This window comes from Carassius gibelio, chromosome A13 (assembly GCF_023724105.1).
Source record: "Carassius gibelio isolate Cgi1373 ecotype wild population from Czech Republic chromosome A13, carGib1.2-hapl.c, whole genome shotgun sequence".
NCBI classification, from domain to species: Eukaryota; Metazoa; Chordata; class Actinopteri; order Cypriniformes; family Cyprinidae; genus Carassius; species Carassius gibelio.
In genome coordinates, this window is record NC_068383.1 from 4,571,735 (window position 1) to 4,598,100 (window position 26,366).

General features: G+C 35.1%; 1 protein-coding gene across 2 annotated transcripts in view; it reads left to right on the forward strand.

The window, feature by feature from the left end:
- LOC128025918 (MAM domain-containing glycosylphosphatidylinositol anchor protein 1-like) overlaps nt 1-14,683 on the forward strand; it is a 152,221-nt gene extending 137,538 nt beyond the window's left edge. The window contains exons 17-18 of one of the 2 annotated variants that reach the window (XM_052612529.1): nt 3,374-3,482; nt 10,705-14,683. In XM_052612529.1, coding sequence (XP_052468489.1) covers nt 3,374-3,482; nt 10,705-10,793 — 198 coding nt within the window. In that variant the 3' untranslated portion in view covers nt 10,794-14,683. Of the gene's footprint in view, nt 1-3,373; nt 3,483-10,701 lie in introns of both variants that reach the window. The other variant, XM_052612528.1, reaches the window with a different exon arrangement.
- The last annotated feature ends 11,683 nt before the right edge of the window (nt 14,684-26,366 follow it).

Here is a 26,366-nt window from a genome sequence, read left to right on the forward strand (position 1 = left end):
TCTAGTTAACAATAACAGTCCTGGCATCCATACTTTCCTCTCCAATATGTAAGTGAAAGTGACATTCAGCCAAGTATGGTGACCCATACTCAGAATTCGTGCTCTGCATTTAACCCATCCAAAGTGCACACACACAGATCAGTGGGCAGCCATTTATGCTGCGGCGCCCGGGGAGCAGTTGGTGGTTCGATGCCTTGCTCAAGGGCACCTAAGTCGTGGTATTCCCGGCCCAAGACTCAAACCCAGAACCCTAGGATTAGAAGTCAAACTCTCTAACCACTAGGCCATGACTTCCCCTTGTTCTCCTAAAAGTTCTCCTAAACTTAAAACTGAAATAAAGAGCCATTATGCAAAGTTTCAGAGTATGTGAATTGCCTCAGATCTGTTTTAAGGGGCTGTGGGTGGGTTAAATGTATTGAGTGGCTGTGTTCATTTCTGCTCATTTATACATTTCTACGGAGCCCTGCACATGACATGCAAGAAAAAATACATAAATTGTGCGAACGATTTACTAATTCGTTCCCTCAATTTACTAAAACGTGCACACGATTACTATTGTGTTCCCTCGATTTGCTAAATCATGCGCACAATTTATAAATCGAGTGAACGCAATAGTAAATAGAGGGAATGCTATAGTAATCGTCAGAGGTTGGTAGAGTACCCAAAAACTTTACTCAAGTAAAAGTAAAAGTAATTCTCGAAATATTTACTCAAGTAAAAGTAAAAGTACTAGTCTTGAATAGTTACTTGAGTAAGAGTAAAAGAGTATCCAATAAAAAATCTACTCAAGTAGTTAGTTACTTTGGGTCATATATACGGAGCCTTTTTTTATTTAGATATATAGATAAAATGTATGTGTGTGTGTGTGTATAAATGTATATATTTCATCAGCCTTTACTCCAATTTATGTAACTTATTATAAAACCCTGTCTGTTTACTTAAGTAACAAATATAGGTGTCATGCCATAACATATTTTTAATATGACTGACTTTATATTAAATGTGAATTTAACATTGAAAGTTAATGTGATATAAATATTGCTACTAATCTTTCATTGTTCAGAAAGAGAGCAAATAACATTTACATTATTAAAGATCATTTTCACTGACAGTCTAGATTGCAATCACTCTCAGAAACTCCCATTAAAATCACTGAAACTGTTAACACTGTGAAATCAATATCTTAATTATAGATTCGTACACACATCTGCACTTTGTTGTTGTTTCTGACGAGAGAATTCGCCAGAAAGAGGTATTCAGTAAGTGAGCGAGTGAAGGAAGCAACGGCATTTCAGCGATGACTCATCGGAACACCTCTGATTGGCCATTGCATTCAAAAGCTCAACAGAACCGTGTGTGATTGGTTAATGCACAGTGCTGTAAAAACGCGTCTGTCTCTGGCTCAGCGCCAGCAAGCGATCACAGATCTGAATTTAACAGCTGATGATATGAATCGCTGAACGTACTCGCACCGGTGTGATTATATTAAAATTAATAAAATCTTAATCGGCAATTTTTGGTGTTTTGGAAGCTGCATTCAACTTGACTCCCCTCTGTTATAAGCCACACACGTACAACAAACTAATGTCACAGTGGTATCGTGTACTGTAATCGAATGTAGCCCAAGTTATTACCTGTTAAACAGTAGACAGCACACGCGTTCATCTAACAAGGATCTCCATCGCAAGCAAATAATAGCCTTTGCAGATTTGCTTTCAATTCAGTGCAGTTCCATAGCCCCGTTTTCAACGCTGCTAATATTCTTAAACGTTACAACTCTGGTTGAACTGCTTCAGACGCTCAGCGCGTGCGGCATGGAACTGAACGACTCATTCAAACTGATTCATGAACCAATTCACTCGTTTGCCAATTGGTTTGATCAAGCCTTTGAACAGAGTTGACTCAAAAGAATGAATCATTCGCGAATGGGCATCGCTCATTGTCCAGAGAAAAGTAGACGGCGCGTTTGGAATAAACTGAAGCATTTATAACATTTATTGCATTAAGATAAAGTAACGAGAGGAGCGTCGCCCACAGTAACGAAGTAAAAGTACAGAATTTTCTCAGAAAATTTACTCAAGTAAGAGTATAAAGTACCCATCTTTAAATATACTCCGAAAAGTATTAGTTACCCCGAAAAATTACTCAAGTAAATGTAACGAAGTAAATGTAACTCGTTACTACCCACCTCTGGTAATCGTGTGCACGTTTTAGTACATTTGGGGGAACGAATTAGTAAATTGTGCACATGATTTAGCCTTATATTTTTTCCTGCGTGTCATGTGCGGGGCTCCGTACATTTCAATCACTTGTGCGTTAGTCCACCAGCTGGGGTTCAGAGGTGTGTTTCTCTCTGGGGAGGGGGTACTTCAGTAAACTCTAGTTAGAATAAACGTGGCTTTGACATGGATCTGATTAGGTCGCTGCAGTGAGCTTCAGAGCTGCTGTAATCATGCTGTCAGTCAAATGCAGCATACATGGGGAGGAAATAAATACCAGCAAAAATGTGAGAGGAACCTTATTATATTGATTTTATTGGCCGATATATAATTTTATATATAATTTAATATAAACAATATATAATTAACTTACTTCACAGATGTTTGATAAAGTACTGCACTATTATTAATGTGCTATGTAGTGCAAAAAAAATGTAATTGTGACTTGGGTCTAGTGTCATTCAGAATTCAGAATCATATAGAGATTGGTGTTCAAATTCCAGTTCAGCTCCAGCTGTTCCAAGCTGCAGAATTGAGCTTTTGCAGGGAGCTTGATTGACCGAATCTGCCATTTTGTTCTACAAATAACCCAGAGAGGAGAGTAGATTAATGTTGGTGTACTGGGTGCTTATTGACATTTTTCTGTGTTTGAAATAAAATACCTTCTGATGTTCAGTCATGTTTATTTCGTGGTTTAAGTAAATATGAAAAGATGATCAGTTCATGTGCTACCTGAACTGAGGCGCTAAAGCAATCTGTCAGAATTTGTTTGAAATTCTCAGAAAATGACAAAATGTGAAAGCTGAGACCTTGTTTCATATGACAAGTAACCTGCTTTGTCTTGCCTGTCGGCACGTTGTCAGATTCCTCTTTGCTTCATGATGTATTTTTCCCAGTGTGAGCACATGATGTGTGGTGTGAGAGTGACATGCATGGCCTGTCGGACATGGAAACACTAACTGGGGGTGGGGCAGGTATTTGTGAAGGGTCAGTTTTAATTTGTATTCATGGATGTACTCGTAAAGAATTGTAGTTCTTAATATTATCTCTTATTATTTCTAAAAAATATTCCTTAAAAACAAATATATGTTTGGAATTGGTTTAGTTTTTTTTCTGCAATTTTTTCAACTAAGATTTTTTTTTTTTTTTTTCAGGTGGTGTTCGAAGGTATCCGTGGAAACGGCTTTGAGGGAGACATCGCTATCGATGACGTTTCTGTTTCCAAGGGGAAATGCAAACAAAAGGATAGCGTGGACAAAACAGGTCTGTACCATCAATTTTTTTTTTTGAGAATCTTAAAGCAAAGAAAAAGACGAAAACCTGTGAGTAATGAAACAGCACTGAGAAGTGACCTTAAACCAATCTTTTTTAATCATCTTATGTTTTTCCAAGACTTACTTTCTTCTGTTGAACACAAATGGAGAACATTTAAAGTATTGTTTTGGTCCCTCTATTCCATGCACTTCAAAATAATAAGGACTTTGTTTTAAGTTCAAAAAGGGTGAAAAGGTATCATAAATGTATACAAATAATCCATATAATGAAAAGTTTGAAGTCATACAAATCTTGACTTGATTTATGGTGCTTTTTCATTCTTTTTTGTGCTTTTAATAATACAGACAGAATGTCAAAGGGTTTGATATAACATTAGGGTGAGTAAATGATGACAGAATTTGAATGATTCCTTTAACTCCAGTACAACAGGAAGGTTTTAGAGATGAACTGTCAGTGAGTAAGTTGTGCCAGGACTGTGCGCGTGCAGGAGAGATGCTGCACCAGAGTGAGGTTGTTGATGGTGGAGGCAGCTGTAGTGGACTGCAGGGGTTCGGGCCCGGGGCCCAGCTCTGACAGCTCTGGCTTCTTCTCACCTCGTGCAGCCTCTCTGATGGTGTGGCAGGCCTCGGGTCTCCTCCTGGATGCTGATCTTGGCACATGATGGGTGTGAATGCATGCACGCAGACAGGAAAAGGCCCAGCGCCAGACTCTGAGAGAGAAAGGGCAGCTGGCCAGAACACCCTCTCCCTCAAAACCCACCAGATGAATTGATAAAATATAATTCTCATTACTGTAATGCAGGATGATAGTTTTTTCATTTATTCTTTAAAAATGCTTAATATAATTGTTATCAATAATTGCCTCTAAATGGATTTACAGTACTGATTAAAGGTTTGTTTTAATGTTTTCAAAACATCTTAATCTCTTAGTCTCTTAATCTCACCAAAGATCCATTTATTTAATCAAAAATACAGTACTAAACACAAATAATGTGAAATATTTTTACAATTTAAAATTTAAACTATTTTCTATTTGAATATATTTAAAAATGCAATTTATTTCTGTGATGTCACTTTTTGACCAATTTATTGTGTCCTTTCTAAAGAATTTATTTCTTTCAGGAAAAAAGGGGTAGTTGAAAGACATTATATTGTTATGGCATTGTATTTCTATTATTGTATTTCCATATCATTGAACATGACTATATGATTTTTTTTTTTTTTTTTTTTTTTTTTTTTACAAAACTGGAAACTACACCAAAAAAAAAAAAATACTGTTACATATACATATATAATAAATATATAATATATATTTCCGATAATTTTTGTCTCACAATGTTTCACTGACATAAGGTCTATGAAGATAGAAGGGAAAAAAATAGTCTTCTGTTATATTTAGTTTCTAAATATAAACCACAGCACTGCTGCCATTATTTCACATAAATTAAGTTATATACGTGAAATATCAACATAAATGTAAAGTAAAGATGAATACAAAGAGTAGTATATGAGCAAATAAGAATTTTGCCTTCCTTCCAGAGAGGAAAGTTACAATGTCCATGGTTACTCTAGGCATGAGACAGATCCACAACAATTATCCTCAGAAACTATAAGATACACAATTATTAAAAGAATTACTTATATCTGAACAAGAACAATTCATGAAAAAAGATAAATAAATAGCAATATGTACTATTACAACTAGTGATTGTCCTTAAAAATGGCCTCACATGCACAGCACTTCGTGTGACACAGTCTTGTACAGAATAATTTACTGAGTCAAAGACCTGAATCCCCATCACATTTTCAGGGCATAATGATTCTTGACAGACTGAAGTTTTGACCTTCTTGTTCTGAATATTTAAAATGGCAAAACCCTTATTCTTACTCCTGTCAAGAACATGTCCTGGTCACATTTCATACCAAAAAGACATCAAATATTACATTTTGCTTAAAGAAAATAAAGCCAGGTTTTAGAACTATTCAATAAGTTTGCGATAACAGTAATAAAAATAGGCTTATATATTTCAGGGATTTATGATGAAGGAAACTATTTTATTTTTGTAATTCTGTTTTGTTTAAGCAAATATTTAATTGAATTGCATAATTTACTAAAGATTTCACTAAATGATCTTAAGTTATTATAATACAAATTCAGAAGAGTTTTATCTAATAGGTTTCCTTTTAACTGTTTAATTTGGCAGATGGTCTCAATTAAAGGCCACATCTTAATTCTTTCAGTCATATATTATGCAATGCCATCCTTTACATAAACAGCTAGGTTTGAGCAAAATAAATAAAAAAAAACTTATTTTTTTATTTATTTTGATACACCAGGTGTTAACCCTGACATTTTTACCATACAGTGTACAAACTATGTAGTTTCCTTTTTATAAGCATTATTTTTATTGTATGGTACCTCAAATGGAGTGTAGACATTCAGGAGTGTAGGAACTATCTGAAAAGTTGAGGAAACATGTTGTAAACCTTATCATAATAAATATTAATTAATTAATTTCAGCTAATTTGCTGAAAGGCATGTAAGCAAGCATCAGGTCTATAAAATGTTTCAGCCAACTTTTAACACTGTTGTTTGGCTGTTTAGTTTTAATTCAAGCTCCATTTTTTTCTTCTCTTGCTGCTAAACAAAACAAAAAATATCTCCCAAATAGGAAAATGACCTGAAACAGATTCACCTTCATACACAGGCACTGTGCGATGTGCCAAAGCATGCACACAGCCCTCAAGGCATTAGTTTCTTCTGACAGTAACACGTACAGACATTTTCATATACCAATCCACATAGCTCTTACAGCTCCAGCCTGATGTTTTTTTTTCGATTTTAAATTGTTAAACACCTCAGGAAGCTTTCATGGTAAAGTGAAAAGAAAAAAAGAATCTCCATTATTTTTTTAAGTTCTAATGTAATCTTATACATTAGTTTTTGGAAGAGTACAGCTCTGCTCTCTCGCCTGTACCTGGGTTGGCATGAACACTGGTGTCACACACACACACGGCCCACACAGTAAAACCTGTTCACGCCGCCCACAGGTGCTGAGCTGTGCTTACACACAGGAAAGTGTAAGGTGAGCTGCGTGCGGCACACCGCAGGGCAGAACAAAAGAGCCAAATTAATGCTTACGATCAATCATTGTGAAAGCTCCCTCACAGAGAGAATATTCCAGATCTCAACCGCATGGATTGCTGATAGCTGTTGTTTGTGTGGGGAAAGTTGTATGTATCTGTGTGCTGTTAGCTTGCAGTCTCTGTCTCTGACCCATGAGGCATTGCTATATAGAGGATATGCTCCTCTTTGATTCCTTACTGTTTTCAGAGTCTTTCCTGTTATGCAGTACATTTGGAACTCTGTGGGTATAACAGACTTTCACAAAACTGTGGTTAAGCTGGGAAACTTTCAACAGGTTGATTATTTACGATTAATGGGAAGGATGCCTAAAAAGATTGGAGCAAAGTACTACAATTAGCTGTGCATAAGTTATTTTGATTTTTATAAAAGTCTATTTGACCAATTTCTGAGATTTGATCAGGAAGTGTGAACTATTTTAAAGTGAGACAAACCTACTAAAGTCACAGAAAGCAGAATTTGTAAAATTTCTAATAGACAGTTGCAGTGATGATGTATTTTTGTTGGCCAAAACATGGAGAAGAGTTAGCATTTTAGCACTTCTGGTTCAATTGTACTAAAGTTAATGGGTTTTTAGTGAAGTGCCTGAAATACGGTCTGTATATTCAGGATATTTTCATGTTTTATTCTGTGATATTAAATAAATAAATAAATAAATAAATAAAGACTAAAAGAGTTGACTTAGTGTTGGTGACATTAAGTCATGTGACTGTGGTGGAGTTTGTTTATAGCCTTGCCTACAGTACATTTAGCTTTTTTATTTCTGGCGGTTTGCTTCAAAATGTATAAAAGTTGTGTCATTTGTGAGGCATATAATAATGAGCAAAATGTACAGGAATCATAAACTTCTGTTGGTCACGGAGCTTATTTTCTGCAATAATCTAAAATCCAGTAGAAAACATCTTCTTGACTTTTTGTTGGGGGTCCAGGGTGATGCTAACATCCAGATATAAAAAGGTGTCAACACTGCAGCACAGCGCTCTAGACTTAGTGATGCTAATGCTGGTTTTCCCTCCAAAATGATGTCACTTCCTGTATAATGATTGCATTAAGGAACTGGTTTATGTTAGTTAAGGGATTGTGCTAACTGGATAGAAAGTGATATTGTGCAATTAATTAGTAAGTAAACACATGAAGAAACAATTGTAATATTTCTTAATAAATTACCTGTTTCTTCTAGAAACTAGAAAACATGATTTCTGGCATAGCCAGAATGACGATGGTTTCTTCTGCTCTCCTCTGGCCTGTTCTAATCGAGGTGCTGCCCTTGGGAGCTCAACCGTGAACTGTTCTTTCTTTAGAGATGAATGATGATTGGCTCTGACGTCCCGTGTGTTACTGCGTCCCCATAAATCACACCTTGACTGGGATTTGGCTTTAGGGTGGAAAGGCAGAGCAGGCAGAACAAGAGTAGTAGTATGTGTGATTTGAAACGAAGGTGACCTGTTGAATTGGAATTAGAATCTGAAGACCCCACAGCACACACACAGACATTGAAAATTGTTACAGTGCCACTAACTATTGATAGATCCATTTTTGAACACTTAACTGATTTCCCTCTCTCTTTGATTACAGGTTATAATATTAGACTTGTTATCTTGCTGCACAAGTGCATAAGTAACCTGCCTCCACACACTCACACACTCACACACACACACACACACACACACACACACGGACACCCACTCTCAAAATTACCCGCCTCCTTCAAAAGTCCTTGAGAGAGATGTCACAGCTCACACAATCTCATTCTTTATTGAAACGGAAGAATAGAAAGCTTTATTATGAATATATTGATTTCCTGCTATAGCCAGAGAAATCCTTGATATAATTTCACATTTTATATACAATACCTGCTCCTAATTTATTAAACCCATTTTGTTGGCAGCTAGTATGCATAATTAAATGCACACATGTATGTGTTGTAAGTCTGCTTCTTAAACAACACTTCAAGCATGTTTTGTCCAGCCCTCATCATCATCTGAGGCCATTTCCTGTGAGCTGTGCCAAAAGATATTACTCAACGTTACCTCTGAGACATAATGACTTGTAATTGTCCTCTCGCAGGTCATCTGTCTTCCGTAGCTCACTGATATTACCGCTTAGGGCCTCCGGTTCAGTCATACGATGATGCCAGCCCCTGTAACCCCATCTGTCTGATCCATTATTTCAGTGTCCCATGCTCCTTTGTGCCATACACTCAACAGGAGCACAAAACCATTTACGATAGCATCCCACGTTCTGTTCTGAAAGGGGTCTGACCCTGCAACTGTTGTGTGGTTAAGGTTAAGAGACGTTTTTCTTAACAGCATTGTATGAACTACATATTGAGTTAAATTACCCCATTCTGAAGTCATTCTGAATTAGATTTGCAAAGCTTTAGGTTTTGAACCAGTCACTTGAACCGGCATGTACAGCTCTCAGTTTGTATAAAATGCAAGTCATAGGTCACATTCTCTCTCAGAAATAATGTGCAAGAGATAGCATCAGCTAACAATATTGACTTATTTTCAGTATGGCTATGAATAAACATTAATATTTTTATTCGGCTAGTTAATCCAAATAATATAAAAATGTATACTGTTGATAAACAACATAAAAACAGATGTCACATAGGGCTAAATGCGTAGAATTTGTATAAAACTGTTAACGTTACAGCAGCAGTGAATATGAATGTGCATTAGTTATGTTATTTAATCAGTGTTCTTTTAATGTTTGGCGGTTTTTTACCTAAAACACAAAGACTCTTGACAGCAGATTTAGTTCACAAACAACAAGACAGTTTTGACCTAAATATGGTTTTCAGTTACAATAATTAATCCTACAATTCAACATTAGTAACTTACTTTTAGCTGCATCAGTCGTCAGCTCACAAGATCTCCCGGTTCTTACTTGTGAATTCAGTTAACTAGAGACTCGTACTAAACGGTTCAATTGAATCAGTGAGTTGTCGACTTGAGAAAAGCTGCAATTGGATCATTAGAATTTGTGAATTAAATGTTTGGTGCAATTTGAGAACCTATTTAAAAGGTTCATTGAAAAGAATCAGTTCTTGAATCAGACACTGCTTCTACGTGTCGGAGCACATGATATATTTTTATTTATTTTTATTTATTTATCCTTTATTTTACCAGGATAGTCCCACTGAGATATAAAATCTCTTCTTTCAGGGAGTCCTGACCAAGATGGCAGCACAGAAAGTTTCACATAAACAACATACAAACATAAAACTCACAATCTTTCATAAAATCTTGTCCATAAAATCCTATTGAAGTCAATGGCTGTCATCAACTTTTTGGATGTTAGGATTCTTCAGAATATTTTCTTTCATGTTCAACAGAAGAAAGAAACTCATTTTGGGTGAAATAACCCTTTAAGGTCATACCATGAACCTTTTAGAGGTACAAGGTTTTCTCTTTATGGGTAGTGCCTCAGTGACAAGCCGTTGCACCCTTAAAGAAATGCCAAATTTGGCACTTCTTTCAGGGAGTGTTGGTTTTAGCTCTTCCAACATATAATACATATAATAAAATAGCAATTGGTTCCTCAGGAATGAGCTTTTGTAGAATTGTTGCATTCAATTGTGTAATGTGTTGTCATGAAAATGTGACCAACACAATCCATATCTAAAGTACCTTGGAAATGCTTTTGCCATTTTTAACCTTCCCGAACAAGAGTTTTCATATGGATTTATTTATATTCAAAGCAGTCCTACACATCAACAATAAAGTCATAGGTTCGAATCCCAAGAAATGGTTGGACTGCACTGCAAGTGGCTTTGGATAAAATCATCTGCCATATGCATAAATATACATATCATTTAGGAGAAACATCTGAGACAAAGTAGATATTTCAGTGTAACATAGCTGAGAGCCCCATTAAGTCTCCTGAACTATCAGAGGACAACATTTGAGCAATTTCTTCTGGAGCTTGCACATTCATGTAGGAGATCCCACTCACTCCCACAATACCATTATGTCCCTTTTCCACAGTTCTGTCAATATAAAGTGGCAGATGCACAACAATAAAGAGTGTAATAGAGTGTCTGTCTTTATGTTTACAGCAGTTCTGTCTGGGACACACCAGAGTCTTCATCTTCTTCCTGTGATCGTCCAGCTGCTCTACACCATCTCTCTGACATTCCTTCTCAGATGATACAGATAGCCCTCAGCACACACACCGCCAGTGTAGGACGGCCCCTACGGCAGCAATAAGAACTGCCCCAAAACATGACCACCCTTCCTGCTACTGCGTCCTCCATTTCCTCCCGTTTCTCATTCCCTGTGTCCTGGCTGCACACTTCCTCTTACCATCCAAGTCTACGGTTTCTTTAGTTTCTTGTCATCTTTGTGGTCACTTGTTAAGCTTATAACTGCCAACTGGCACCTTTTTTTATGTTTTATGTAAGTGTTAATTTTATACATTTCTGTCCATATATCTTGACATCTTCATCACAGGCACCCGTGTATGTATCTGACACACCAAAGTGTCAACTATAACCAAAGATGACGGAGGGCTTACAGGATGAACAGACGGCTGAAAGAGCAACAAGGACGTCCTTTCCCTAAATCAACTACTCTTTCCACACAGTTCAAGTGCACGGAGATGTGATTTTCTTAAGATACTAAGATTGCAAGGAATAACTTGAGCCGGAAAGGATGAGTAAAACAGGTGGTCATGAAGTTACTGATGACCTGAATGGACCTGTACATGCACGTGTACATTGGAAAATATAAAGCTGCAGAAAGGACAAACAGACTCCAACTGCAACTTCTAGGACTGTGACAATGTGAAAATAAAGAAGCACAAATTTATATCTTTTTTTATTTTGGTTCCTTTACTTGGTATCCCATCAGTCTGGGTTTGTTGTACACTTCTTGTCCTTTTGCTTTCTTTACCAGAAACAGTGTGCCACTGCTGCATTGCCGTTCAGTTCGTTAGATTCCAAAAACGACAAAATCTTCACAATGTGAACTTTTGACCAGAAGAGCATCAGTTACCTCACCCTCAATCTACAAGAACCATAAAGCACCTGGACAACTTATATGAACTGTCACTTTTAGCTTCAATAAAACTGCCGGAAGAGTGTTGACTCACTTGGTCAGTCATTCTCGTTCAGCAATAGGACCGTACCTCTGACTACAATGAATATTATTTTGGCACAGACTCCAACAGATGAACGACTCTAGACAGACAAACTCCACTCTTTGCTTTGGTGATCAAGAATGTCATTTTGTATAGTGTTAGAGAGAAATCGCATGTGCGTGCAAGCTCTTCAAGGGGACTTTTTTTTTTTTTGGAAGTTTTGAGATGGCAAAGAAACAGTGTTGACATCAAAAGTTGACCTTTTTCCTCATTAAAGCATCCTATAGTATTGCTGCATTCCATTTACATTGGAAAGTTGGAATTTCCAGCTTTCTACTTGGAAAATTACAATAGCATGCCACTTGAAGTCACTTGAAGTCAGGTGAGATGCACTTTTAAGCAAATTAAACACACCAATAAGTCAAAGTTCTTAGATTAAACTATGATAAAAAACGTTTAGCAAATGTCTGCAGATAAGTGATCCTCTAAGATGATAATCATAGACCTGCATAACAAATGCTAGTACTGTGCTAGTGCTAGTAATGCTCAAATTTGGCTGCTAGGGACTTCTTTGTTGACAATCAAGATCTGTACAGCAAACAGTAGCATTGCCATTTAAGTTTTTGTAATATATATATTCTTCCAAACTTTAGAGAGGAGAACACCTTCATGCTTTGAAGTCAGAGATACCAAGTAGGAATATCCCACATTTGACTTGTAATGGAACGCAGCATAAATCACAGATGCCAGTGGTTTAAGATTCAGATGCAATATATTATGATTGATTTTACTTTCAAAAGATATGAAAATGTACGCTATCCTCACTGGAACTTGTTTAAAAAAAATTGTCACATCAAGTTAAATAACATTTAAGCACATGGTTAGAGTTCAGTAGCAATATGTGATTGTCTGATGTGTAAGCAAACCAGGACTGTGTGTGTTTGATCCTGAAAGCTCAAGTATGTTTCATCACATCTGTCATCACTGCAAGGGAAGGGCAGGCACAGAAGAATAAGAGCATATGACAAAAAAAAAAAAGGGAACCATTTGTGCCTCTTTTTGAGTGTCCTTTATCAGATTTGCTTATGCTTCGATGTTATGGTGCAATCGTGTATACAGTATATATTTAAATTGCTTTGCTCTAGTATTACTCATACTCGTAGTTCCATCCACAGTGGAGCTTTAAGGTAAGTCAGTTTACAAACATAAAATGCTCAAAATGATTTTCCAGCGTGTAATATTTGCTCACACTCATATTTAACCAGTTCATATTTATCCTAATGTGAATTACATCTGTCGCTGTTGAAGAGATTATCATAGACTCGCTCCTCAGGTAATTCCATGGGTAACAGGGACAGGGCCTGGAGTAATTCAACCCCAGTCCAGGTTCTCCTAAAGTTAAAGACACTCCCGCGGCTGTAATACTGTTCCTCATGTTTGATACCGTAAACGCTCTGAACTCTTGCACAATGCCTTCACTACATGTCATGTATAATCAGATATCGTTTATTATCCATGCTAAGATTAGTAGGACCTACTACAGGACACAAGTGATTCGATTTAATGAAAGAGGGAAAATTTTACTTTGCGGGATAGCATGCGTTGAACATTACGTATTCCAAATGTTTCCTTTTGTTGCTTTTAGATATTCCTACCTGTGCTTGGTGACATCTCAATATTACCTAAAAGCCATCATCCTCGACTGTGACTGTTTGTGTTATTCTTCGTTTTTTTTTTTTTTTATTCAAATCATATCTCATTGTTTCATTAAAATGGATCTGGTGTAAAACTGCATTTACAAGTATGGTTTGAGGGCAAAGGCGGGATCTAAATACTGTGCAATATTTGATATTGATGATGTTTTATCATGCAATTCAGTGTTGATTTGTAATAAGCTCAAATAACACAGAGAGTGCACCATCACCCTGATGATGAGCAGATGAATGTGAATGTGAATGTGAATTAGAATGTGAAATCTTACTGGCCAGGATTCTTTGAATTGTAAATGTGCAAAATTAGTGGAATGGATTTAAATATGGCATGATGTGTTAAATGGAGATGGAGGTGCTTTACTTAATAATATCAGCATAGTAAAATTAGCCAAAATATATAATACAGACGTGCCAGGGATATGTAGACATTGCTGAATGATAGCTGGAAATTCCATGCTTAAAACAACAGAGCATATGAAGTTTGAATGCATCTTTATGAATGTTATTTTTGTTCTAAAATGTTTGACATTTTGAAACATTCTAAAATTTTTCATCCTTAAATATTATGTGGTTTGGTTATTTTCCTTGTGTTCCTGTAGCTCAAGTGGTAGAGCTTTGTCTTATCAAGCGCAAGGTTGGGGGTTTTGAAGTAATGGTGAAAGTTCACTATGGATCTTACTGCCCAATGCACTTCTAACTATAATTACTGCGTTATGCTTTATCTATTGAGAGTACATGGGTGAACATTCAGGTCATTTCATTCTAAAATAAGGAGAAAATTTGCGTACAGATAATTACATCTGTTTTAGATTTTTAGAGGTTTTTTTTTTTTTTACTAGAACGTTTTGGACAGATTGTTTTGTTATTGATTCACCTGTGCATTTAATAAAATATATCAGCAACTCCCTTGACCAAACCTGAAGATCCATCTGTTAAAATCACCAAACCACTCACAAAACCAATCCCTTCACTGCTGAAGAATGTTGGGGTGTTGAGTTGATCATTAGTGGGCAGCACAGCTCTGATTGGCTGTTCTGCCGTATGCAAAGTCTTCAGACGAGCGAGAAAAAAATCATTTTTTTTTTTTTTTTGTATACTGTTTGTTTATAGATATACCGGTGCACAAGTGAGAGAGCAACTTGTAGTGCTGGATGTTATATATTCTCTGTCATGTAATGAACTATTTTAGAGGAAAAATATATTTGAAATATGACTCCGAGATGTATAAATAAATAACCATGAAATACCTGCATTGTGTGTGATTGTGTTCCTAAAATTATGCTTAAAAGACATCACTCTGCCTCTGTTAATCAAGAGCTCATTATTAACACTGACAACCCTGAAAGAAGATCCAAATCTACACATACCTTGCACATATTATATATGGGTCAAAGACGAAAAAGTGTTTAAGCAAAAAAAGTGTAATACTGCTTTAAACTGTTGTAGTCCCCACCGCCCCGCCCCCCACAAAAAGTGCAAAACGTTTTCTGTTTTATTTAATTGCAATTTTGTTTTTGTTTTTCTGAGCAAGAAATAAATATCATACATTTTGCCCTGATTTACAGAAGACACCCAGTAAAATGTCATTCAGTGTAACAATCTTGTCAGGCATATTTACAGCAAACATACATTTATGACATATTAAAAGACTTATTACTTTCACCCCAAATACTAATGAATTGTAATTTTAAATTTTTAACATTTGCCACTATCCTAGGTTTTGCCCATTTGTCATTAAGAATTTAGTACTAATTTAAAACGCAATAAAATTTTGTATGCTCCATTATTCATTTCAATATTTTAATATGTACACATTAGAATAAGCATGTTGTTTGAATTTTTGCATAAATATTGAGTTACACTGAATGATAATGTAACATTATTTCAACCAAATTTTGACATTTTATTCTCCAAAAACGTATTTGAAACCTTACAAGTAGACATTTTACTTACATTTAATGTGCTTTCTATGGACACAAAATCACTTTTGTACATTTTTCTTGATGCGGACATCTTAACGTCTTTGACCCATATATTTTATGGATTAATTGCCCCAATAGAATAAAATAATAATAATGATAATAATGAAAAACAATGGCTTAGTATAAAGAATTAAAGGCATGGCATACTTTATACTGTAGATGAAATTTTATTGATTTATTTTGCGTTTTAATACACATTGATATCATGTTGTTTTTATGTACTTATTCATTTATTTTTTTATTTTTTTATTGGTGTTCAATGTCTCTTATGTTCCATGGAAGAAACCCATATGGTTTTGGTAGATGACGGTGAGTAAATGATGACAGGATTTTCATTTTTGAGTGAAATGTTCTTTTAAATCTCTTGAGTTATGAAAGGACAACCTCTGAGCAATACCAATTCCTTTTGGGTTTCATTTTTTAATTGAATTTCTTTCTATTGTATTTTTACCTTCTCTCTATATTTTTTCACTACCACCTCATCTCTTGTTTGGACTGTCATTTGTCCCCTGGTTCTCTCTGGATCTGTCACTCCTGCACTGAGAGACTACAAACTCCATGACACTTGATCACATTTTGAAACTTATCCTCAGACACCATTATCATTCTTAGAGCCCGGGAAATCAAGACATGACAGTACAAGGTGCTTACACAAAAATATGATGTCCTGTCACTGAAAAAAAGCAGCAAGAAAACATGCTTGTCGGGGTACACTTGACTGAGTTCTAATTGGGGAGTTTAATTGCTGGTCGCTATCATCAACGCTGCATTCGAACGGAGAGGAAAAATGAGCGGAGACGCCTCAGTGACCACGGCATGTTATTAAAGAGCTCTCAGAAAGCAGCCAGCTGAACTCTGCTACACATGATTTAAGCACTCACATCTCTCTTGGATCAAATGCTCGGATGAAAGAACCTCCTGCCCCCAAAACAATACTCAACTACTACATGCTAACTAGCTAATGACTAATTACTTCATGTCAAAGTTAATCCGTCATGTCATCTGAAAGATAGAGAGAGATTTTGTTTTGCCATTTCAAGTCAATTATTACTGTAGTTCTTTTTTATGTAAAAAGTATATGTCAAACTTTAATGTGCAGAGTTGAATGCAAGTAAAACATCATAGTTTTTTTTCTTCATCCTGGCTGTGTCTAAACACGGCTTTGTTTGTTTGAGTGGAATGTTATTATTTTCATAGATTGTGGAAATACTAACAATACATTTTCAAGTTTTGTTTTGTGTAGAAATTACCCACTTCAGCTTTAAACTATGATTATAAAAACCCTCTCTGCTACACACACAGAAAAATTGAATACTTTATATTCCTTTATTTGAGAGAAGATGCCCACATTTATTCTCAGTCTTTCTCAGTTGAAGCAATAATATGTCCTTAAAAGTTACATGTCTCTCTCAAAGTGGAGATTCTGTCATAATGGCTAACTGTTAAATGTAGATAAATATAAAGTGTTCATATGTGTTTCCACTGAGGGTTTTTAGCATTTTTCTGTAATTGCACCCCCAAATCTCTCTCTGTCTGTATTCTGTTCTTAAGTGTATGGGATATTTTCTCTTTTTATGGCATCCTCCAGGTGATAATCATATGTACTTATCACAAACAGTGTCATAAATACACACACACACACACACACACACACACACACACACACACACACACACACATATAAACACTTTACAATAAGATCCCATTAGTTAAAGTTAGTTATGCACAAGTATTTATTAATCTTATGTTAATTAAAAATACAGCTGTTCATTGTTAGTTTTTTCATATCAAGTATCTAAAACATTATGAACAGATACAAAGTTTGATTTTAAAAATGTAATTGTGAAGATGAAATTAGCATGAACAATGATTAATAAATACGTTACTTCAGAAGTATTTTTCATTGTTAATTCATGTTAACTAATGTTAACATCTGGAACCTTATTGCAAAGTCTTACCGATATTTCAATAAAAAGGTGAATTACATGTTTTAATTTCCAGTTGTATATTATTGATAAATGTTGAAGAGAAACAATTCCACAAACACGTCATATCATGGCCGTGCACAGACCTTTTGAGGGGCATGTGCTGAAACTGAAAAAGGGAACCCCCTCCCTTTTTTTATATCAAGATTATTTAGTAAGCCTGCATAACAGGAAGAAATGGTCACATCTTCATGACAAATTCATTAACACAAAATAATAGTCTCAAAAGCTTTAGATTTATTCGCAATTAATAACAACCATAATAATAATATTAGATAATTAGATAATATAGATAAACAGGGTTTTAAGGGCTTCTTTAAACCTAATTACAACAGCTCTTGTGTACTCCTTTTTTTTTTTAAATTGCATTTATAGCGAAAAAAAATACTTGACTCATACATAAACATGTTAAACATATAATACAAATTAGCTTATAACACCAAACAGAAACCAAAATCTTTTTTTATTGAACTTTATGCAATTTTTTTATGAACTTTGCAAAGAAAAAAAAAATATATATATATTCTCTTTTTTAGCTATTCTGTTTGGTTTTATAAGCTAATTTGTATTATTTGGTTTACATGATTATGAATGACATTGAGAAGAGGGGAAGGTGAGCAATGAGTCAAGTATTTTTGACAAACTTTTTTGAAATATAATTTAATTATGTCCAACTCAATTCCAGATTATAAGAAACTATAGCCATACCGTAACTATAACATATCCAACATGTATCCGCCTACCATGTTTTACTACATTTTATACATGTGAGGACAAACGGAGAGTATACCAAAACATGATTAGCTTAAATGTTAATAAATTAAGTGTATCAGCAATCATAAATCAAAGAAGAAATTTCTTAGAAATATATTTTATAAATGTTATCTAGGTGACGAGGATCACTCGTCGCTTTGTGTAAGTTCCAGTACGAAACAGCGCGGGGGCGCACCTGTTATGATTTTCCGATGGTAAAAACAAATTATATGTTGTTGTATTACTTATCAATATATAGTTTTTGACCAGCGAATGTGTGCAAATGTGAATTTTTTTTTGTCCATCATTAAAACGGCGACGGTGCCTGCCGCTGCCGGCATCACATTACACTTTAATCTACAGGTTACAAACTAGTTTTTGTAGCTATATAGACGGAGCGCTCGGTTTTTCCTGTGGTAAAATGCATTTGGCCAAAATCGCATTTTATAAAAGATTAAATGCTACTGTATGCACAGGCCATTTAAGTGTTGGCTATGTATTGGCTATGACTAGATGGCAAATGCTAGCCCCCTCTCTCAGGCGACACCCCACATGTCTCAGTCAGTGAGTCAGACATCAAATAAATAAAATATGAGCCTTTATAGACATAGTGTTTAGTAGTACTTATTCAAACAACAAGATATTTATTTACCCTTCGCAAAACTTTGTTCAGCTCAGCTGTTGTCTACTGTGCGGCTGCTGTGGAACTTCAGTTGATTCAATGAATATAGAGGGGGCGGAGTTATCAGCTTACTGACAGCTTGAGGATCGAATAAGATTTACACAAGCTCGTTTTAAGAACTTTCATTTGCTAAATATTTTTAAAACAGTCAGACAGATGTAAAGGGTGACCAATAGCATTGATAAATTTTTTTTTAAAAACACCACCAAAAAAAGGGCACTTCGGAGTGTAAGGGCAAAAAGGGCATGTGCTCTGCACAGGTTGAGCCCTACCTGTGCACGTGCCTGCGTCATATACTGCACTCTTTTCATCCTCCAATTTGTGTTTTATGCACAAATGCTGTTATGGGAAGATGGGAAATATTTGGCATTCGAAAAGCACGTTTGTTTTACTGACATTATTACTGACATTATGCGAGACATGTAGCTGTGCAACAGGCCGAAGGTGAAAATGAGAATGACGTGTATTACTCTATATCATATATTTTCATCTTGCCAAAGCGCAACTATGCATGTGAAGTAAATGAGACATCTCTCTCTCTCTCTCTCTCTCTCTCTAGCACAAGCACTGGTCCTGGGTTTCTGAGGTTTTCTCTCAGAACTTTATTAACAGAGATTTACTCCTGCGAGTCTTTCACAGACCTGACTTGCATCTCAAACACCTTCACTCATTCCCTCGCTGCCTCTAAATGCCCCGCTGCAATCGCCCCGTGCAGCTCAATTTCACCAACAAATGCATCTAACAGAGTCTGGTTAGGTGGGCCCCGGTGAGCCGAGGCCCTAAATTGAAGAGGAATTGGGTTTCTAACAAGACTCCAGAGCTCTGGTTAGCTTTGACAAGCCCCTCCGAAAACACAAGTATTAAAGCATGCACATTAAGACAGGACAAGACGGACCTCATGGGACAGAACTGGAGGGGTCAGGCGAACTCCAGTGTTCCACATTGTACTTCACTCTCATTTTGTTATGCAGTTTTGTTCATTTGGCTTTTTTCACAAAGCAATTTCTGTTGGTTTAGGATTATTATTTAACTGCCTCCCTTTTTCCACCTCAGAAGAGAGTTACACAGTTTCCCCCAGTCAAACATCATCTTTTGTTAAGCATTTTCATTATGTCACATTTAGCAGATACTTTTTCCTAATTTGCATTTCACTTTGGATAAAACACAAGCAATTTATTTAACAGATGTCAATGATATTAGCAGCACTGAAATACCAAACTTTAATATAAAACTTGAGTAGCTAACGTTAAAGCAGAGGTGTTAAAAGTGGAATCTAACTTTTATTAAATAAGAATATTCTGAAATAACTGAAATAAATAAATAAATTAAACAGCCAATTAGAAGTAACTGTCAAATCTTAAGTCACACACCAAAATGACTTCCACTCAAACTAAAGAAGTGAAATTATTTATAATTCATCCCTACATTTATTAAATAGTGATACAAGTAAAATAATTTATATGATTGACATCTTTACAAATTTAGAGTTTAATAATCTATCCAATATATTAAGACATAAATGAAAAATGACTTTAAAAATGAGTTTAATTAAGAGCTCTTTAGACATTCTTTCAGTATTTTTAATTAAAACAACATTAATACAAATTATATTCTCTAAACTCTCTCTCTCTCTCACACACACACACACACACACACTTTAATGCAGATAATCGCAAATGACATAGATAAATGCATGCTGCCCCCATTAGCAGGTAATATCTGAATGTGATATGTGATGTCCTTCTTATGTAACTTGTCTCTTTTAACACGTATTTGCTAAATATGGATACAAGATATAACCTAACAAAAATACCCACACTATCAGGCTCTTTACACATATGCAGGTCAGTACATCAGTCCATTAGTAACCTGAGAAAGGAGTGGGTTACTAGTTAAGAGATCATGTGATGAGTGGAGAGTTCTTCATACAGACCCTCGACCTCATGCTGCATTATCTCTCTGAGGACAAGAGCATGATTTGCTACCAACTTCAGCTATTTTAAAGTAACACTGAAACAAAAAGCACTTCAAAAATGACTGGTTACACTTGAACAGTAGTCGGACTCTTTAAAAACAAATATGTTGCTATAGATACATTTAATCATTTAGCATATGCTTCTAACCAAACCTGACTCATAAAAAGGGCTATTTTATGTCAAATCAACTAAATTTGCGATTTAATACAAAAAAAAAAAAAAATACAAAATAAAAATCTGAAGAAAGAAAAACAAACAGTGAAAGGCAAAATGTTAATTGACATATTTATAGTTTCTCAGAAATTACATGAGAGAGAAAATGTTTTTAAAAACATTCTATTTTTACACACAGGTTTTTGGGAATATTAGTAAAATCTGTTGGCTTTAGAAAACCTTGTTGCATTTTTTTTTTTTTTTTTTTTTTTTTTTTTTGCATGGATATAACCCTTGCATATAACAAGAATAATTAAAAATCTAATTTTTTTTTAGATTCTTTCTCTTAAATTTTTCTTTTGGTATCTTAATTTGTAAGGCTATAAATAATTTATTTACAGAGATATTGGAATCTCAATGTAGTTCTCAAAATGTTACCAATTTTCAATGGTTGAAGACCATATAGAAGTCACTTTGCATATACCAGTGTTGGGTTTGTGTCCTCCTTATCGAGGCCAGTTTGAGTTGGAGACAGTTATTATGGTCTTTTTATTTTAATGTGATGTTGTTACTTGCATATTACCCACGACGTGGATTCATCATTACTCAGTCCAAAATGTCTATGTCCATATTAGGTTTGAGTCCAAGCCTGTCCAAGTCCAATTTCATTTATAACTGCAGTCCAAATCCCAAGTCTCTAGCTGATACAATCTATTTGGAATTATGATTGCATTTAAAGATAAATGTCTCAACTTCAGCCAAATAACTTGGGTCACTTTCTCTAAAATAAACTGAGAAATGCTCCTCTTCATATGCAGAGAAATTTGGCAGATTTACTTGTGACACACATGTAAATTGATATTTTGATCGGTTTCCATGTACATGTAAAAGTGTGGCCGCAGACATTGATCAGACTGGATTGATTTGCATTAACGCAGGTAAAACTCACAGTGTAACCATCACCACAGGCACACACTGATGGTGACTAATGTCTGGCTTTGGTCTCTCTGGGAGTTTTCTTTATTAGAGAGTCAGAGATAAAGTCACGCAGCTGTGGAGTCAGAGGATCACAGGAAAAACACCTTCCTGTTTAATTCGCAGATCCTCTAAAACAAAAGTGCAGCCTAATTAATTGGAAATGGTATTATTCACTGGAGAACATGAAAGCAAACACGGCAGAGCATAAAGAGAAATTTCTGCACATAGAAATTGCTTTTATCATGACTGGGAAAACACAGCAGCGCTTGAGTGGAAATGAGATCTCAGACGTGAGAAGCTTTAAAAATGATGAGATGGCTCATGCAGAGAGTCCTGTTGATTAATAATAGACCAGCAGAAAAACCTTCGCATCTGATCACACAATCAAATCCAGATCACATGAGATAACCTGGGGAAAGGGTTTGTACCATATTCAGTGTAGAAGTTTAGTTTAATAAGAGAAGTGGAGATAAAACATTTGTGATGCAACAGGTGTCTAGTCTCGACAACAGGAGCAACCTCAACACACAGAAAGATGACTTCATTAGATGAATATATAGCTAAAGAGTCTCATCCACACTTTAATGCTAGAAATGGGATCGAATGCCTACTCTAAAGTCTCGCCAATCGGTTGCAGCAAATAGTAAAAGAGAGGATGCACAGATGAGCTCTCCTATTCTGCTACATGCTTTCAACTTTATTAATTACAAAGGCAAAAAGAAAGTGAACACTGCTTTCTTTTGTAATTAGTGGCTCATGCTAAGGTGAGCATCACTATTATGAATGTTCGTATACAAGCTTAGAGAGTTTGTTCTAAACTTTGGCATACAACAGAGATAGATTTGGGGGTGCTGTAGTTGTAGTATTTTTATGTTCTTTTATTATTATTATTATTATTATTATTATTATTATTATTGTTCAAGATAAATTTTTATTTTATTTTAATTGGTTGCCCAAGTTAACGTTTCCATTTATATATATATATATATATATTTTGCATAAAAATGTTTTAGCTGTTCACAATAACAACGACATTTATATCATTTTATTTGTAAATACTAATAACTATAGTAACGAATAACCAAATTAATCCTAATAACTAATACAATCTAATATAATTTTTATTTAGACACTTTAATGGGAGGTTAAACTAAAATTGATATTTAAAGTCATACTTTTAAGAAAAATGTTTTATTAATTATTGGATTAAATATATATATATATATAAAAAAAAAAAATTCTTCACTATTTAGTAGTTCGTCTGCCCTGGCATAGAAATTAATTTAGACCAAATAAAAAGATTAAAACACAACAAACAAAGGCAACAGACATAAAACACACATACAGCGCAAACTTGAATACAATTAGTCCCTAATCAGATAACACTGTAACTATATGTATATGTTAATCAATGCAAATTATTGTTTATCAAGCCATTAAATGCATTTTGAATCCTGACATAGAATGAAAAGGTAGAAAGTTAAGTGGTCTGAAAAGTGGCATATTGTGAATATTACTCATTTTACAGATGCAGTCACAATAGCTTATAGAGAGCATGTGTTTGAAAGCCTAACCTTTCAGTGAATCTCTTAAATGTCATGTGTAGAGTAGTGGAGAGGATTCTCTTTAGCGCAGCTCTCCAGAGGACTGCTCCTGTTTTTATAACCCTGCACCCAGGGCCTTCTGAAACCAGCTCTGCTCCACAAGAATCTGCTAGTATTATCAAGCAAACACACAAGTCTTTGTGTAAGATAAATACTGTTTCTGTGCCCGACAAAAGGTAGATATGAAATAAATGCATTTACATACCATCTATAACCTGTAGTTCTAAATCATGTTAAACCAGCTATGCCACAGTACCATGGGTGGAAATAGGCTACTTAATGCTATTATTTACACACACTCTCAGAAACAAAAAGGTACAAACGCTATCATTGGGTTGGTACCAAAGTTAAATCTCTGTACCTTATTTACCCCTAAAAGGTGAATATTACTACTGTTAAGGTACATAATAGTATTTCAAGTTTACATATAAGTATCTTAATGGTTTAATTAGTCTATATTAGTACCTTTTAATGATCGACAACAAAACAGAGACAGCTTTGGTTCAAAAACAGCAAAACATCAACTCAACATTAATAATCACCATCTTTATTCTAATTTGAAGGGCTCTGATGACATATCTGTGAAACATTTCAGACAGAGTGAGATCAACGGATGTGTTGAAGACTGTTTACCCATTTAGAGTCCACAAAAAAAAAAAAAACACCTTATTGTATTACATATTGCATTACTATATTAAAATCATTGTATTATGTAGATGAGAGAGAGAGATATGGACTGAGTGAGTGTGATTCTGTGCATCTGATACAGCACTAATTCTTCAGATTAATGAAATATTTACAATAAAACAGTTTGAATGTCCGCTGAGGAAAGCAATATCTTTTTGCCATACTCTCCATATGTAAAACAACATAATAACTTATAATTAAAAATGACTTCCTTGTTTACAACCCTGTTTCAGTCTCTTTTAACATAAAAGGTATTTATAAAATAAATAACTAAATTAATAAAAATGGTGGGGAAACTGTGGGGGAAATTGTGTTATTAAATTTGATTTATTCTTTCCAACACTCTTTGGATTTTAAACGTCTTTGCTGAGTTTGAATAATTTTGTATTTATATGATGCATTAGGCTTACAAATATATATATATATATATATATATATATATATATAATTATTATTTTATATAGATTAATATTTATCTTAATAATTAAAAGGTTAATATTGTTTACAAAAGAGTCATGAAAATATATGCAAAATATATACACCTACATGATCATGCAATAAACACATACTGCACACACACACACACACACACACACACACACACACACACACCCGTTTAAGCAGGTAATTAATATTTTTTTATAAGTGAACATTTGCAGAAGCAGAAGATGGAGGCACTTTTAAATAATGCATACATTTCAGCAAATCTTTTTATGCATATGCGTCACACATCTTCTGTTTCTAGAACTGAAATAAACTTCTTCTATTAATATGTCTAGGTGTAGCATGTGTAATCACACAAATTTTTTCCTGATCCTCCTCCAATATCAGGAGAGCAAGTTTCCTTAAAACTTCTTATAAGAAGATAATAGATATTTGTGACCAGGTGCTGAATCTCTCAAAAACACAGAGTGTGCAGACTGATTGGATTTTGATTTATCAGATACATCACGACAAAATAAGAAAAAAGCTGTCTTATATGGAGGCACGCACTAAAAATTCTCATCGCTTCCCTCAGCTTTTTAGATTTTGATTCGGTTTGCTCTGATTGTCTTTTCCTCTGTCCATTCTGTAAAAGTACAATTAAAGATTGAAAGACTGATACAAGCGGTTCATAAAAAAAGCTATTTACTTAGAAATATCCGTTCCTTCAAGCTGCTTGCAGGGCACCACACAGCATCAATAATGTTGAGAACAGTACTAAAAATAATATCTGATACTCTGAAAGAAGGTGCACCATGCACTTCAGCATGCTGTATTTCAGCGCACAACTATGTGTCTTGTTCACCTAGATTCCAACCAAACATGCCCACAGAGGTCCATGGAAAATAAGATTATAACAGTATGAAGGACCAATTAGCATTTTAATATGACTCTCAATTTAGGAATCATATGCGGAATTAATAAAAACAACTGCTTGTTTGGGTCATTATAAGTTGTAATTTAGGTGTTAAAACAATGCAAACAAAATGTGAAACTATTCTATCAGAGGAAACGATTGATTCTTGGTGAACTCCCTCCTAAATGTGTCGTCTTACAGAGTCAATGCTATTTTTTAGAAGGTATGATATGGATAAGCCTTTTACTGTATGTGAAACCACTCATCAGTCCATTATTTCAGCTGAAATACTATAGCGTCTGTGAAGTGGAATTGGCAAATGTAAACCTCCATGGGACTTTCTGCTCAGCAATCTCTTGAGATTGTTTCCGCTAGCATGGTTTCTGAGCTGAAAAACTATGCTAGATCATTTCTTTCATGACTTCTGCCAATATCTGAAGTGAGCACCTTAGATGACTCTTTCATATGCTGAACCAGCACTTCTCTGGATTTTATTCTGCCATTTCAGGAAGTGACATTCAAGTACTGTTGGGTCTTCCTGTGGATTTTCAACTTGCCCGTTTTTTCCCTTTCTTTCTCATGGTTTTATTTGCTCATCCCTCAAATTATCCCTGAAATTATTCTTTCATGTCTGTATGGAATTCAGTAGTAAATCTTGAATTCACAATGGCTGACACTGAAGACCAGAGTGATGTCTGAAATAACCACTCAACAGCTAGAAACTAGAAACAGGACTGTCAGTTTATTTAGTGTGAGAATGTTTTTGATGAACTAACCACAGATTTTGGCTTA